Source organism: Salmo salar, chromosome ssa28 (assembly GCF_905237065.1).
Source record: "Salmo salar chromosome ssa28, Ssal_v3.1, whole genome shotgun sequence".
Taxonomy (NCBI): domain Eukaryota; kingdom Metazoa; phylum Chordata; class Actinopteri; order Salmoniformes; family Salmonidae; genus Salmo; species Salmo salar.
In genome coordinates, this window is record NC_059469.1 from 36,836,065 (window position 1) to 36,853,080 (window position 17,016).

The following is a 17,016-nucleotide window of genomic DNA, read 5'->3' on the forward strand; positions in this document are numbered from 1 at the left end:
CTGATGTGTGTAATGAGGAGCATCCAGGCGCTGCACTTGATGAATTTATGAAATTGTTTCTTCAAATGATTGATTACGAAACTGACTGTTAGAACTGATAAGGCCTCGTATATCGATGAGGAACTGACTGAAAAGCTGTATGGTTGAGAGAAATGAAGCAATAGGAGTGGCTAATAAGTCTGGCTGCACATCTGATTGGCTGACGTATTGTAAATTGAGAAATGATGTGACTAAACCGATTGAAAAAGTAGGAAGAAATTGTATTATGAAACCAAGATAATGTATATAAAGTATGATGGGGGGGGAAAAAAAGTTTTGCAGTACTTTAAATTAAATTATAGACAGAAACAACCTTTTGATGTTGCTAATTACTTTAATGACTATTTCATTTGCAAAGTGAGCAAACTCAGGCAACATCAAACAGTGAGTCATCATATTCATGCAAAACAGACCTAACAATGAAAGAAAAGCATTGCAATTTAGAATTTTGTAAAGTTAGTGTGGGTGAGGTGGGGAAATTATTGTTGTCCTTCAATAATGAGAAACCACCTGGTAGTGAACCCCTAGATGGAAAGCTACTGAGGATAGCTTTTTTTTATATATTGCCTCTCCTGTATTTTTATTCTGTACAGGCTTTCTTCTTTTCACTCTGTCATTTAGGTTAATTCGTGGAGTTACTACAATGTTGATACATTCTCATTAAACCTTGTAACTGTTTTAAAGTCACCATTGGCCTCATGGTGAAATCCCTGAGCGGTTTCTTTCCTCTTCGGCAACTGAGTTAGGAAGAACACCTGTATCTTTATGGTGACTGGGTGTATTGATTTGTTTTACCCATCTACCAATAGGTGACCTTTGCGAGAAATTGGGAAAACCTCCCTGGTCTTTGTGGTTGAATCTGTTTTTGAAATTCACTGCTCAACTGAGGGACCTTACAGGTAATTGTATTTGTGGGGTATAGAGATGAGGTGGTCATTAAAAAATCATGTTAAACACTACTATTTCACACAGAGTCCATGGAACTTATATAATGTGACTTGTGAAGCAAATTTAACTTATATAGGCTTGCCATAACAAAGAGGTTGAATATTTATTGACTCAAGACATTTCAGCTTTTCATTTTGAATTAATTTGTAAACATTTCTAAAAAAAACATAATTCCACTTTGACATTATGGGGTATTGTGGGTAGTAGGCCAGTGACACACAATCTCAATTTAATCCATTTTAAATTCAGGCTGTAACACAACAAAATGTGGAAAAAGTCAAGGGGTGTGAAAACTTCCTGAAGGCGATGATTGGACTTTAAAGCACTTCTTTGGGTGTTGGAAGTTGAAACTAAGGCTGTGTTTACACAGGCAGCCCAATTCTGATATTTTGCCCCAATATTGGCAACAGATCTGATTGGGCAAAAGATCAAGTAGTGGAATAAGATCAGAATTGTGCTGCCTGTGTAAACGCCTAAAAAGCCAGCCACACATCGCACCGAATGTGGATCTAGCATTCGTGCGATTCTACATATGTAAAATCGGTGCGCACTCAGCTCACAAATGACTTTCAGAGGTGTTAAGTACTCTGGGCCACCAAACGCTACTGGTGTGTCCGAGCCCTAAGCGCAGTAGATCTTTAAGAACATCGATGCCTCTCTTGACCTTTGTTTAAACCTCCACCGACTATGTGTTGATGTGCCAAGCAGTTTGACCAGCTCCAGCCCATCAGCATTAGCTGTACATACATATAGGCCACTATCAGTTGATTCATGTGTGACTGAATATGAAAATATACTCGACATCCTCAATGCCATCCTCAGTCGTGCTGAGGAGTATTTTTCCCGCTCATATAGGAGTAATAAAAGCCTAGTTCAATCATTTTTTCAATAAAATAAATTAATTAAAAATTAAAAACATTCTCTCATCAAAAGATTTAGATGCACTATTGTAAAGTGGTTGTTCCACTGGATATCATAAGGTGAATGCACCATTTTGTAAGTCGCTCTGGATAAGAGCGTCTGCTAAATGACTTAAATGTAAATGTAAAAATTTTATCAGGGAGTGCTGCAGAACCCTCGGCACCCCTTGTTCCCGCGGCAATGTCAACCGCAAATCTATATAATACAATATCTTGTTTTGATAAACAACTTGCAACCCCCTTTGTACAGCCTTTATAAGGTCTAACTTAATGTAAAGTGTAACCCTATAGCACAGACCTATTAGGGGGATGATGATACATGTGCTATATTAGGGTTTGTCATGATGTGTCATACTAATTAGAGCTTTCGGGAGGCGCTCTAAGCCACCAGGTCACCATGATGATGTAATGTTTTGAAGGCTTATTGATTCAAGTAACCTAGTAGTAACTAAGCAACCAATTTGTTCCGTCGTATCTTTGCCATTTGCTTTCTTTGAGGTATTATTTTGGCCTCAATTTGACCTCCTCTTTTTTTTTTTAAGTTTACACAGGCAGCCCAATTTTGATATTTTGCCACTAATTTGTCTTCTGACCAATCAGATCTTTTGACCATAATTGGGCAAAAGATCCGAATTGGGCTGCCTGTGTAAACTCAGTCATAGAGGTTTCAGTCTTGACTATTAGGAGAAGCCCTACATGAGATCAAAAGGTAATGTTTTGGTGGTCCTGTGTGGCTGAGTTGGTAATGTTTTAATGGTCCTGTGTGGCTGAGTTGGTAATGTTTTAATGGTCCTGTGTGGCTGAGTTGGTAATGTTTTGGTGGTCCTGTGTGGCTGAGTTGGTAATGTTTTGGTGGTCCTGTGTGGCTGAGTTGGTAATGTTTTGGTGGTCCTGTGTGGCTGAGTTGGTAATGTTTTAATGGTCCTGTGTGGCTGAGTTGGTAATGTTTTGATTGTCCTGTGTGGCTGAGTTGGTAATGTTTTGGTGGTCCTGTGTGGCTGAGTTGGTAATGTTTTGATGGTCCTGTGTGGCTGAGTTGGTAATGTTTTGAAGGTCCTGTGTGGCTGAGTTGGTAATGTTTTGATGGTCCTGTGTGGCTGAGTTGGTAATGTTTTTGAAGGTCCTGTGTGGCTGAGTTGGTAATGTTTTGAAGGTCCTGTGTGGCTGAGTTGGTAATGTTTTGAAGGTCCTGTGTGGCTGAGTTGGTAATGTTTTGAAGGTCCTGTGTGGCTGAGTTGGTAATGTTTTGGTGGTCCTGTGTGGCTGAGTTGGTAATGTTTTGGTGGTCCTGTGTGGCTGAGTTTGTAATGTTTTGATGGTCCTGTGTGGCTGAGTTGGTAATGTTTTGATGGTCCTGTGTGGCTGAGTTGGTAATGTTTTGAAGGTCCTGTGTGGCTGAGTTGGTAATGTTTTGGTGGTCCTGTGTGGCTGAGTTGGTAATGTTTTGAAGGTCCTGTGTGGCTGAGTTGGTAATGTTTTGATTGTCCTGTGTGGCTGAGTTGGTAATGTTTTGGTGGTCCTGTGTGGCTGAGTTGGTAATGTTTTGATGGTGCTGTGTGGCTGAGTTGGAAATGTTTTGAAGGTCCTGTGTGGCTGAGTTGGTAATGTTTTGAAGGTCCTGTGTGGCTGAGTTGGTAATGTTTTGGTGGTCCTGTGTGGCTGAGTTGGTAATGTTTTGATGGTCCTGTGTGGCTGAGTTGGTAATGTTTTGATGGTCCTGTGTGGCTGAGTTGGTAATGTTTTGATGGTCCTGTGTGGCTGAGTTGGTAATGTTTTGATGGTCCTGTGTGGCTGAGTTGGTAATGTATTGATGGTCCTGTGTGGCTGAGTTGGTAATGTTTTGATGGTCCTGTGTGGCTGAGTTGGTAATGTTTTGGTGGTCCTGTGTGGCTGAGTTGGTAATGTTTTGATGGTCCTGTGTGGCTGAGTTGGTAATGTTTTGGTGGTCCTGTGTGGCTGAGTTGGTAATGTTTTGAAGGTCCTGTGTGGCTGAGTTGGTAATGTTTTGATGGTCCTGTGTGGCTGAGTTGGTAATGTTTTGAAGGTCCTGTGTGGCTGAGTTGGTAATGTTTTGACGGTTCTGTGTGGCTGAGTTGGTAATGTTTTGGTGGTCCTGTGTGGCTGAGTTGGTAATGTTTTGGTGGTCCTGTGTGGCTGAGTTGGTAATGTATTGATGGTCCTGTGTGGCTGAGTTGGTAATGTTTTGATGGTCCTGTGTGGCTGAGTTGGTAATGTTTTGGTGGTCCTGTGTGGCTGAGTTGGTAATGTTTTGATGGTCCTGTGTGGCTGAGTTGGTAATGTTTTGAAGGTCCTGTGTGGCTGAGTTGGTAATGTTTTGGTGGTCCTGTGTGGCTGAGTTGGTAATGTTTTGAAGGTCCTGTGTGGCTGAGTTGGTAATGTTTTGGTGGTCCTGTGTGGCTGAGTTGGTAATGTTTTGAAGGTCCTGTGTGGCTGAGTTGGTAATGTTTTGAAGGTCCTGTGTGGCTGAGTTGGTAAACTGGCAACACCAGGGTCGTGTGTTCGAATTCCGTTGGGGTCGTCATACTAAAACGTATACATGGACTACTGTTTTTCACGTTGGATAAAAGTGTCTCCTAAATGGCATCATTGTTACTTCATTATAATGACAACTATCCTGCTTGATTTGTTTTGTCAAATATTTACAATTTGCTTTCTTTAAGGCATTATTTTGTCCCTCTTGTCTCAATGCATTCTCTGTAGCAGTGCAATCAGACCATGATTTCTAGTATCTACCACATGAGGAGAAGAGAGCTAGAGTAACAGTCTGTGTGGACGGATTACGTGCTATAATCTGAAAATAATAATAAAAATATCAACAGGCTAAATACTCTCACTAGCTAATCCTCTCAAGCATGTGTGTTTAGGGCAGGGGTGTCAAGCCATGCTCCTGAAGGAAGGCTGAATTTCATCCTTCCTTCTGATGTGGTACTCTGAAGCTCATTTGGTAGATCATGGTGCTTGCAAATGCCAGGATAGTGTGTTTGATTCCCAGGACCAGCGGTAAGTTAAAAAAAATGACACACGCATGACAGTAAGTCTCTTTGGATAAATATCGTCTGCTAAATGGTATATATTACATTGATGATTGTGTCTGTGGGTGCATGTGGACAGACCTTGTAGCATCTGGGTGGGTGTTTTTTTAATAAAGAACAATCTGCCTGAGTGTAAATCCACAGTCTGAGGCACAGAGACTGTAAGCAGCTGGCTCTGTCTTATCTTTGGCCTGACCGTGGAGATTCTGAGATCCAGGATGGAAAAGCTGAGTCCCAGTTGGACTGTTTGGCAGACATGGACTGGAGCGGATACCCTGAGTTTAGGAGGTCTTCAAAGCTAATTTGATAATCAAATCTCACCTGCAAGAAAGTACGCCTTTCATTGGCATTCCTGGACTCAACAGATCTACTCAACACAACCTGATTGGTTAAAAGATCAATTAAGTGGCAAAAGAGCTGATCTGATTGGTCGAAATATCAATTAAGTGGCAAAAGATCTGATCTGATTGGTCGAAAGATCAATTAAGTGGCAAAAGATCTGATCTGATTGGTCAAAAGATCAATTAAGTGGCAAAAGATCAGATCTGATTGGTTCGAAAGACGCACAGTTATGATAGAGGTGGTGCATGTTTAATTAGTCTACCTGGACTCATGCGATCTTATTGGCCTATTCACAATCTTATTGGCCTATTCACAATCTTATTGGCCTATTCACAATCTTATTGGCCTATTCACAATCTTATTGGCCTATTCACAATCTTATTGGTCTATTCACAATCTTATTGGCCTATTCACAATCGTATTGGTCTATTCACAATCTTATTGGCCTATTCACAATCTTATTGGCCTATTAACAATCGTATTGGCCTATTCACAATCTTATTGGCCTATTCACAATCTTATTGGTCTATTCACAAGCTTATTGGCCTATTCACAATCTTATTGGCCTATTCACAATCTTATTGGTCTATTCACAATCTTATTGATCTATTCACAATCTTATTGGCCTATTCACAATCTTATTGGTCTATTCACAATCTTATTGGCCTATTCACAAGTGTATTAGATCCTTGTGCTAGAAGCAACGCAACAGTTAGTGTGATTGAATCCAGTGTGAGTGGGCATACAGTGGTCTGCCAGGCACCACACAGCCAGAGCCTCCAGGCAGCTAGGCAGGGTGGATCATATCTCGTGCTGGTGATTCGCCATGGCTTTTTATCTGTCTTACATTAGCTGGTGCTAGCAAGGAGCTCACACAGTCGATCTGTATGTGGGTGCTGCTTGATTACTAGGCAGGATATGGTCCCTGTATCAGGTCATTCCTGCTACCATGCTTAAGCAACAGCCTTCCTCCTCCCTGCCCTCACTCAACGATAACCCAGAGTAGCCTCGCTGTTGTAGCCTTCACAATGGAATAGCCTGTTGGCTGTTTTACACAGTCTACCAATAGGGAATAGGCCTTATTCCATAACAGTTTGACATATGCCTAAAATGTGCTATCTATGTAGTTAAACTAGGCCTATGGATGACATGACATTAAAGATGAAGAATGGTTTGAACGTCATTGCATTATGTATGATGTATATGCTTGGCTGATAATTAGACATGAATTATTATCTCGCATGTGACAGTAGCTACCTTGTAATCTTGATTTTTTTGTTTTTTAGCAACACGACATGAAAGGGGGGGTGATAATAGTGTTGTACAGTAGGTGTAGGCTACATGCTTCAGGTCCTTGCTCATCACCCCCTCCTTGATCTGGTCATGTCTAGTCCAGTTTGCTAAATGCAACGTTAGTCTTATTTCTAAAGCAGATTGGACTTTTACGGCAGGGTAGGACATCAGTCAAATTAGCCCCTCACGGACATGGGAAACATCAAAGCAACATGTTCATCTCTTAGTGTCGCACATTGGTTTAAAACATGTATATATATATATATATATAGTTACTTTGTTGTTGTGATGTTGACTGTTATCTATTGCAGGATAAAGTAGGATTTAGAGTGTAAACAGGGTAACGACTAGAAAGGGTATATATCGGCCATAGCATTGCCCAATACACAGAGGCAAAACTGGCAAGAGAACCGTTTCCTCCTTCATTGCGAGTGAGGGAGGTACGGTTTCTTTACTCTGTGACACATATATAACACGGTAATAACACGACTAAACTGGAGAAGAAAAAAAACGTAGGCTACAGTTCATACAAATTCATGCATGTTACCATATTTACTGTGTTTATCTGTTGGTTGCTGGGTGAAAATAAGAGTGGCGACAGTTTGCTTACCATCTCGCCGGTCGGATGATGAAATAGGTTGACCAGGAAGTGTGGACGGGGAGGGGAAAAAAACGATATAAAAAGGTGTCTCGCTATTACAAAAACACGGTGCTAGTGATACTCAGGTTGTTGTTTTTTGACCCAGCTCTTCTCTTTTTAACGTCGGTTTCACTGCAGTGGCACAGGGAGACCCACAGGGCGGGGTCAGTAACGCTGAGGAGGGATGTGTGGAGAGGAGACAGCAAGTAGACTACATTTCAACATAAAAGTCCCTCCTCCGAGTTACATAATAACTTATTTGTTTCCTTACCTTTATAGCAGTCTATGTACATGAAGAGACTGAAATTCACTGAAAATGTGCCACTGTAGCACACACATTTAGAAGAAGAGAAGGTTGGCCGTGGAGCAGTTTTAAAGGAAGTGCCTTGTTCAAGGGTACAATGGCATTGGATAGCTTACATGCACATTCCCAACAGAATTTCTCCGACAGATTCATCCCGCTTGAGCATTAGGTGAAACAGAGAACTGACATTCTCAATGCCATCTTGTTGCAATACTGTCGCCAATAGAGATAGATAGAAGAATCTAGTGCCCAAAAGCCAATTTAGCATGGACAGCGCCATTGAGGACTTTCACCATTTGTAAGTAGTCAACTGGATGGGACTTCCTATGGCTTAAGGAAGGATCACATAATTCCATCCAGGCCATCAGGAAGGATCAGCCAATGAATTATACTCATGAGCAAACATTCCATAACTGCAGGTGGCAGAAAATCACCAACCTTGGCTTTATACCTGTTCAAACAACACACTCCAGCTGGCAGTGTGCACCCTTTCAGTTTGTTTACCAACTCATCCAGGCTGTATCACAACCGGCCGTGATTGGGAATCGCCTAGGGCGGCACACAATTGTCCCAGCGTTGCCCGGGTTTGGCCGGTGTAGGCCGTCATTGTAAATAAGAATTTGTTCTTAACTGACTTGCCTGGTTAAAAAAAAGGTTTTTAAAAAATCAAAAAATAGAAAGCATTACAGTGCATCTTGAGGAACTGAGCTTTGTTTTTTTCCCTGGCAAATGTCTGTTTGCATATGTGCACCAGTGCCACTCAGTGGTGGAAACTGCAGTGCATGCAAGATTATCTCCGTTCTACACACCTACTGTACGGCTACTGCTATTCTTTTAGAGGGGACACAAGGGCCTTGTGGATGTTGTGTCCAGTCCCACCCCCCCTCGTTAGGGACAGGGGGTCCTATGGCCCAGTCCTCCACTCGTTAGGGACAGGTGGTCCTATGGCCCAGTCCTCCCCTCGTTAGGGACAGGGGGTCCTATGGCCCAGTCCTCCCCTCGTTAGGGACAGGGGGTCCTATGGCCCAGTCCTCCCCTCGTTAGGGACAGGGGGTCCTATGGCCCAGTCCTCCCCTCGTTAGGGACAGGTAGTCCTATGGCCCAGTCTTCCACTCGTTAGGAACAGGGGATCCTATGGCCCAGTCCTCCCCTCGTTAGGGACAGGGGGTCCTATGGCCCAGTCCTCCCCTCGTTAGGGACAGGTGGTCCTATGGCCCAGTCCTCCCCTCGTTAGGGACAGGTGGTCCTATGGCCCAGTCCTCCACTCGTTAGGAACAGGGGGTCCTATGGCCCAGTCCTCCCCTCGTTAGGGACAGGGGGTCCTATGGCCCAGTCCTCCACTCGTTAGGGACAGGTGGTCCTATGGCCCAGTCCTATACTCGTTAGGAACAGGTGGTCCTATGGCCCAGTCCTATACTCGTTAGGGACAGGGGGTCCTATGGCCCAGTCCTCCCCTCGTTAGGGACAGGAAAAAACGAATACATTCTAAAAGCTTTAACAAGAGCAAGGTATTGTGTTTCATTTGAAAACAGCATAACAGTTTGTAAAAGCAGAATATTTCAGGTTAAGCAAAGCTTCTATTTAATTGAGATATTTCAAGTGTCTTTTTCATGCATTTCTAAATCAAGCCTGTGTTTTATGAACTGATTCTGGATTTTTGGATGGGGTCTATCCTCCAGCATTAACCACTAAAGTTCTCACCCATCTCGCCTAATCCACATAGCCAACAATAAGTGGTCCCAATGGGAATCAAACCCACAATCCTGACGTTGCAAGCACCATGCTCTACCAACTGAGCTGCAGAGAACTAACCCATTATTACGTAACCTCCTTAAAGAGTTACGTTTATGCAAGATTCATCAGTGCTGAATGTTTTCATACTTCATTTCCAAAGCATGCAAGTCCCCAAACTCATACTAGAAGCTATGGATGCATACAAAGCCTGCTCCTTTTGTGTTTTCTTAGACAGCAAACCTATAGAAGATAATTTTTCTAATACAACTGACCCAAAACCACAATTAACCTGGTTGCACTTGACTATATGTTAGGGTATAGAAATGTCCAGAGATTAAGAAATTACATGGGAAAATAGTAATTACACAGTAATTACAAAAGAAAACACACATTGGTCATCCCAAACATATTTACTATTCAAATACCTTCACAAATGGTTAAAGCTACCGTAAACATTTTGTTTTTAAACATATCCAGTAATCACAATGTTTTAAAAGTTCGTAGGTACATTTTTGTGAAATGCTCTGATCATTTACATTTTGCTGCTTTTTCGCTACATATCTCATAGTAAATTATAGTTTTCCCAACTAATATAAAGCTTAGCATATTTAGTTCTCAAAAATATTTTAAGAATGAAATAAGAAACATAAGTAGAAGGAGCAGCAGAAATATGACATTCTGATTAGTCAAAATCAGCACAATTATAAAATAAGAAAAATGTATGTCCAAATATTTTGTAAAATCTTCTAACTGTAAACATACAGAGTACATATTAACATACTGCATTCTTATATATGCATAGATAGTGTACACACAAACACTTACATTTTTACATTTTAGTCATTTAGCAGACGTTCTTATCCAGAGCGACTTACAGTAGTGAATGCATACATTTCATACATTTTATTTTTCTTCGTTCTGGTCCCCCGTGGGAATCGAACCCACAACCCTGGCGTTGCAAACACCATGCTCTACCAACTGAGCCACACGGGACACACACACACACACCACTAACATAAATATGCATAGCTATAACACACACCAACATACAGCAAATTATACATCTTTAGTTATTTAACAACAGCATTGTTATGCTATGAGGGCTTCCATGCTGGCTGGATCTGAAACACACTGTCTATCACTATCCAACAGCTGATTGTCATTCAGCTCTCATGTCATGTTCATCTGGGTCGTGTTCGTTAGGCCACACCGTAGGAAAACATTTTTGCAACGGAAATCAAAAACAGGCATTTCTGTTGGCTAATTACAGGTAGTAACAGTTTCACCGTTATCTTCCGTTTTGTGCCTAACGAACACAACCCCGATGCTGCCTGTGTTGTTTTGGTTGGTCCGTCAGATAAACAGCTCCTTGTTGACCCACATCAGGCTTCGCGTATCGTTGGGCTTGCACTCGTACTCGATGCTGTTGAAACTGTTGCCACCCTGGCAGTGGTCCCTCTTGTTGTAGTTGTAGTACTTCACCTGCCACACCACTTCAAAAGAGCCCACCTCTGGGAACTGGGAAGGGAAATAATGGGGCCGGCAGAGTTAATCGGTTAAAACCAGTTCACTTTTTGTAATTTTAGTGTACCATTTTTTTTTAATGGAAACATTGAAAATACAATCTATACAGCTAAATCACAGGAAGCTGCTGAAATGAGGACGGCTCATATAATAATGTCTGGAACGGAGCAAATGGAACGGTATTATCAAACCCATGGTAACCATGTGTTTGATGTATTGGATACCATTCCCGTGATTCCGCTCCAGTAATTACCACGAGCCCAGTCCCCCCCAATTAAGATGCCACCAACCTCCTGTGAGCTAAAAACAACAAACAAGTTGACATTGAGGTGGTTGTTAAAAAGGCCCTTACAGTCCACGATTGACCTGCCAACGAACCAATCACTGCTCCCGTGTGTCCTCTAATTACCTTGCTAATCTGATAAAGACGAGGAAATGGACACGTGGGAGCAGAGCTAATGTGGCCCTATTTGAGTGTTGATAATAAAATAAGTTTACAGGGATTGGTGTTCGTGCTCATGTATGTGTCTTTGCTAAGCTAGTTGTTTGTTAGCAGGACCTGCCTAGCCTGCTAAATGTTTATAGCGTGACCTGCCAAGCCTGCTAATTGTTTGTTAGCATGACCTGCCAAGCCTGCTAATTGTTTGTTAGCATGACCTGCCTAGCCTGCTAATTGCTTGTTAGCATGATAAATGTTTGTAGCCCACAGCTAATTATAATGCTAAGGCTACATGGGTTCTGTTGAGGCTCATGCCATTCTCACATTTCAGTCCTTATTGTGAAGATAGTGCATTTGTTGTGTGATCGTATGCTACTAGTGGGATCGTATGCTACTGGTGGGGTGGGATTGTATGCTACTGGTGGGATTGTATGCTACTGGTGTGATTGTATGCTACTGTGGCAGTGCCTTTACCACATGGGTGCTTTATCCTAGCCTTATAGCATACCTGACATGGCTAATGCTAGCTTCAGGCTCTACCTGGGCCTGCTTACTGTTTAGCCATCAATGTTTATTGATATGTTATTCAGGCACTGCAATATGAGCCATGTTTATTTAGCTTTATGCATGTTTGTCTTTATGCTGTTCAATTAGGAATATTATTGATTGTATTTAACATGTGTGATGCAGAAGTGGGCATATACTGTATGTAAATATCTAACTCCTTGAGTCTTTGAGTATAACTTTGCATGGTTAATTCTATTTCCACGTATCTCTTTCCTCCTAGAAACCACACACCTTGTTGTGTAAGTACCTGAAGTGAACTGCAGTGTGTGTTGTGTGGGGACAGTAAAACCCCTTTTTCCTGACATCTACCACATCCCCATATTGTTTTTATTTACTTGTCTGCTCTCTTGCACACCAGTATTTCTACTTGCACATCATCATCTGCTCATCTATCACTCCAGTGTTAATTTGCTAAATTGTAATTACTTCGCTACTATTGGCTTATTTATTGCCTTACCTCCTCACGCCATTTGTACACACTGTATATAGACTTTCTTTTTTGTATTGTGTTATTGACTGTACGCTTGTTTATCCCATCTGTAACTCTGTGTTGTTGTTTGTGTCGCACTGCTTTGCTTTATCTTGGCCAGGTCGCAATTGTAAATGAGAACTTGTTCTCAACTAGCCTACCTGGTTAAATAAAGGTTCAATGTAAAAAAAAAAAAGTTTTTTAAAATCTAGCCTGGCCCCAGATCTATGTGGTATCTGCATCATCTAGCCTGATCCCAGATCTGTTTCTATGGTAAAGCCAACTCCTATGGTTGTTGTCATGCCATGACCATAGGTGTTGGGGCAAGACCGCACAAACACATCTGGGAACCAGGCTATGCAAGGTCCATATGAGTCCATTACACGTGTAGGCTTTACAGTATCAGGAGTCAACTGTTCATGATGCAAATCATGATGAAAGCTCTGAAGCTTCACAGTGAATCCGCATCGTTTATTTTTTACTTGTCTTATTCTTACTAGCAATGACTTTGCTTATAGCTACTTTGAGGACAAATGTACTTACTACTGTATGACTGTTATGACTGTTACCTTAAGATTAATGCATCGACTAAGTCGATCTGAATAAGAGCTTCTGTTAAATGACTAAAATGTCAATAAACATTTGTAAGAGTTAATCGCAGGATTTGCTGTGATTAAGCGTGATTAATCGCAAATTCAGAATTTAATCAAATTGAGCTGTAATTTACGATTTTTTGTATACAAAAAAGCATTACAAGAATATTGATGTCTTGATTTTGTCCAAATTAACGTTAAGCAAAATCAGGTAAATTGATAAAAACAAACTTTCTTTAACCAAAAAGAAGAAGAATATCGCCAAGAGTCTGGAGGACCTCTACTAAAACACCATGTACTGATTCAGAGATGCGTGAAGGACCACAGGGACATCCGGTGAGAACAGAGCTAAAGGACCGTTTTAATTTTTTTTTTATTTCACCTTTATTTAAACCAGGCAAATCAGTTAAGAACAAAAGTCTTATTTACAATGATGGCCTACCCCGGACGACACTGGGCCAATTGTGCGCCGCCCTATGGGACTCAACAATCATGGCCAGATGTGATACAGCCTGGATTCGAACCAGGGACTGTAGGGACGCCTCTCACACTGAGATGCAGTGACTTAGACCACTGCACCACTCGGGCAGATATCAAACAGATCTGGGGACCAGGCTTGATGATGCAGATATCAGAAAGTATTTGTAATGTGACTGGTAAACTGCTCTGAATTAACTTGTCTACTTCATTGTTTTGTCTACTTCTAAAATTGTAAAATATTCTGTCTATAATGTATTTTTTCATTATGTGTTGGACCCCAGCAAGACTAGCTGTTGTCATGGCATCAGCTAATGAGGATTCTAATAAAATCCTAAAGAAATCTAAATCAAATGACAGTCAAACTGAGTTTGCCCTTTACTACCTGTATGCTGATCTGTACAGCTTGTCTGTCTCCGCTCTTGGTGTGTGTCACGCCCTCTGTGTCGTAGACGCCGGTGTAGACCACACACTGGGGGTCTCTAGACTGCTGCTCCAAAGGGAATGTGACTCCACCTACACTCATGGTGCTGAGGACCAGGATAGGATCACAACAGTTATGGAGAGATCGTCAATCAATAACATTTATTTTATAATGCCCTTTTACTGTCAACAGTTGTCACAAAAAGTGCTTTACAGGAAACCCAGCTTAAAACCCCAAACAGCAAGCAATGCAGATGTAGAAGCACAGAAAATCTCCCTATAGAAGGAAGAAACCTTGAAAGGAACCAGGCTCTGAGGGGTGGCCAGTCCTCTTCTGGCTGTACCGAGTACAGATTTATGGGTACATGTGTGGCCAAATGAAGACCAGATCGTTTTTCAAGATGTTCAAACGTTTATAGATGACCAACAAGATCAGCTAATAATCATGATGGGTGATGACTGCTTAACTGGGGGAAGGGGTTGGGGTTGGATTGGTGACACTGGGCCTGTGGTTGTTTTGACATTGCAGCTGACAGTAAAGACAACTGCCCAATGACTGATCTAGAAATCGGGGTGAAATATATAGATCATCAGTGTAATTTATCATTCTATCCATGATAATTCAATTTTTTTAATAACAAAAGACTGAAACACAAACTTAACTCGCCCTATTTGAGAGCATATTTAGCCTACTGCAGGAAATGCTGAAGGCCTAATCGGTAGTGGATTTGACACAATCTGGCTGCGCCTTCTGTCTCCCTGCACCCGCCGGACTCTAGCCAGTGTCACTGTCGTCACTGTCTGGCCAAATTGCAAAATTGGAAGCCCTGCCTATTTCTACAATTTATATTCTTAAAGCCAATTTTGACTTTGCAGTTTGGCAATCTAGTGGGACTCTGGTGAACCGCGTTGCGCCTTCAACCTCGTACGTCTTGTGTTTTTATCAATTGTTCTCAATGAACGACCAATTTAATAAAATGTGTAAATTAGATTAAAGCAAGGACATAATATCCAGTGGTTGTGATCTTTTCCAAGAGAATGCACCGATTCTATTTCACATTATGAAACACTGATATAATGTAGATTTCAACAGATAAATGGTCAAAATATAGCCTATTGAAATGTATAGACACTATATAGGTTATCGGGAGAATATTGCCTGTGATACATTTCACCCCACCATACTTACGTTGCCTCCACAGACCCAGGTTTGACAACCACTTCAATCTTGTACTTTGACCCCGTTAGCAATTTAATCGTCCTGGTTTGACCAAATCTCGCTCCGTCCGATTTGAAGTACACAGCACTGTTATTTGGTAGCATTTTCAATGAAATTCCTATTTTGACGAGTTCGACGGCCATTCTTGTTGAGGTTGAAGGATGAGGTTGTTCTCAAATCCAATCCTACCTGAGTGGACAAGAGATGGGCGCAAGTATGAACCGGTTGTCCACTCTGGTTTCCAACAGAACTATCGATGTAGAATATTGTTGTAACGTGAAAGCACAGGTTTAAAATGTAAAAACTCATCGTTGGAGGCAGAGCCTAAAGTCATTTCCACCCTCCTCGTGAATAATCCCACACACACATAATCCTCCTATACACGTAATCTAAAGAGATCATGACTAAACAATTTGACCCGGTAAACAACTTGGCCCACTGGGGAGAAATAATAAACCTGCATTTTGTTATTTGATTAATAAATGGTTAAAATAGGACTATTGATTTTAAAAAACAGTTGAAATTTGCACGCCATGTACATAGAGAGTGGGAGATTATAGAGGGAAACAAAGTAGTCAATCTCAAATCATAGGTGGGTTACCTGACAACATCACGAAAACGATGCGGACGCTTCAGTGGGGCAGAAATCCTGAGTTGTGATTGTGGATGGCCAGATAGATAGTAATAATGACAATAAACTGTCATGTGGGAAAAACATGACTCCTTTCAGTTAGTTTCATCTTGTTCTTGATACCATGTGTTGTTTTCAGTCGTTTTGACTGATTTCATATCAATGCTAATATGACAACAACAAATATATTCGCTAGCTAGCTACCCAACAATTGTAATGATGTATTAGAGAGAACAAGTGCAAATGTATATGTTTTCAATAAACATTGGAAATGAGATACATGTTGTCAACAATCTAAACCAGCCCCGTCGGTTTTGTCCCATAGTTGCACACACATTTACATTTTAGTCATTTAGCAGACGCTCTTTTCCAGAGCGACTTACAGTAGTGAAAGCATACATTTTTTTTCTCCGTACTGGTCCCCCGTGGGAATCGAACCCACAACCCTGGCGTTGCAAACACAATGCTCTACCAACTGAGACACAGGGGACCAACGTCGGTTTTGTTGTTAAACCACCAACCCATCTAGTCCCTGTCAATATTCACTTATATAGACAGGTGTGTGCCTTTCCAAATCATGTCCAATCAATTGAATTTACCACAGGTGGACTCCAATCAAGTTGTAGAAACATCTCAAGGAAGATCAATGGAAACAGGATGCACCTGAGATCAATTTAGAGTCTCATAGTAAATCGTCTGAATACTTATGTAAATAAGGTATTTCTGTTTTTGGTGTTTAATACATTTGCTAAAATTTCTAAAAACCTGTTTTCGCTTTGTCATTATGTGGTATTGTGTGTAGATTGCTGAGGAAAATTGTTTTATTTAATTAATTTTAGAATAAGGCTGTAACATAACAAAATGTGGAAAAAGTCAAAGGGTCTGAATACTTTCCGAAGGACCTGTATCCTCCAAACACCGCTTCTCGGGCATTATCACATAAATAATAAGGAATTCTCTTCGATCACGCTCACAAATTGGGGGAAAACAACAGTCTTTCCTATTGAACCCCATTGTAAAAGAGGCAACTTCGTTGTCGATTTTTAGTTTTTGTTATACAGAGATATCAAAACATGCTGTGTTATTTAATGTACATGTAGCCAGGTTTAAAAAAAAAAAAAATACCCACCTACACTTCGCAATACTCCCACATAGGGAAATAGAGCCCACGAGAAGAGCCCTGTGGCTTCATGGGTATTTCAAGGGTACTCTGGGCAGAGTAAAATGAAATCGGTGGTACAGTAAAGAGAGTGGTTTCATCATGGTAGCGTAGCACATTCCAGAGATCTATTTATAGCCATTAATCTAAAATAATTCATAGATTTTAAACAAGATCACTTTGTTTGTCATAGACATGACAAGATGCTTAATATGAGATGAAAGACGAGTTCCTAAAGTGTT

General features: G+C 41.2%; 2 protein-coding genes across 3 annotated transcripts in view; both read right to left on the reverse strand.

Annotated features, from left to right (window-relative positions):
• The window catches only part of LOC106589933 (calcineurin subunit B type 1), a 54,993-nt gene extending 47,524 nt beyond the window's left edge, over window positions 1-7,469 (reverse strand). For both annotated transcript variants that reach the window (XR_006762525.1, XM_014180385.2), the window contains exon 1: window positions 7,206-7,469. Coding sequence is in view for 1 of the 2 variants with exons in the window: in XM_014180385.2 (XP_014035860.1) it covers window positions 7,206-7,208 (3 nt within the window). In the remaining variant the exon portion in view is untranslated. The remainder of the gene's footprint in view (window positions 1-7,205) is intronic.
• A 2,199-nt stretch (window positions 7,470-9,668) lies between these two features.
• On the reverse strand, window positions 9,669-15,727 carry LOC106589924 (CB1 cannabinoid receptor-interacting protein 1). The gene is made up of 3 exons (XM_014180371.2): window positions 14,955-15,727; window positions 13,728-13,872; window positions 9,669-10,791 (listed from the first exon to the last, which is right to left on the reverse strand). Exons 1-3 carry the CDS (start codon window positions 15,125-15,127, stop codon window positions 10,627-10,629), a joined length of 483 nt encoding a protein of 160 aa, XP_014035846.1. The 5' UTR covers window positions 15,128-15,727; the 3' UTR covers window positions 9,669-10,626.
• Between the last annotated feature and the right edge of the window lie 1,289 nt (window positions 15,728-17,016).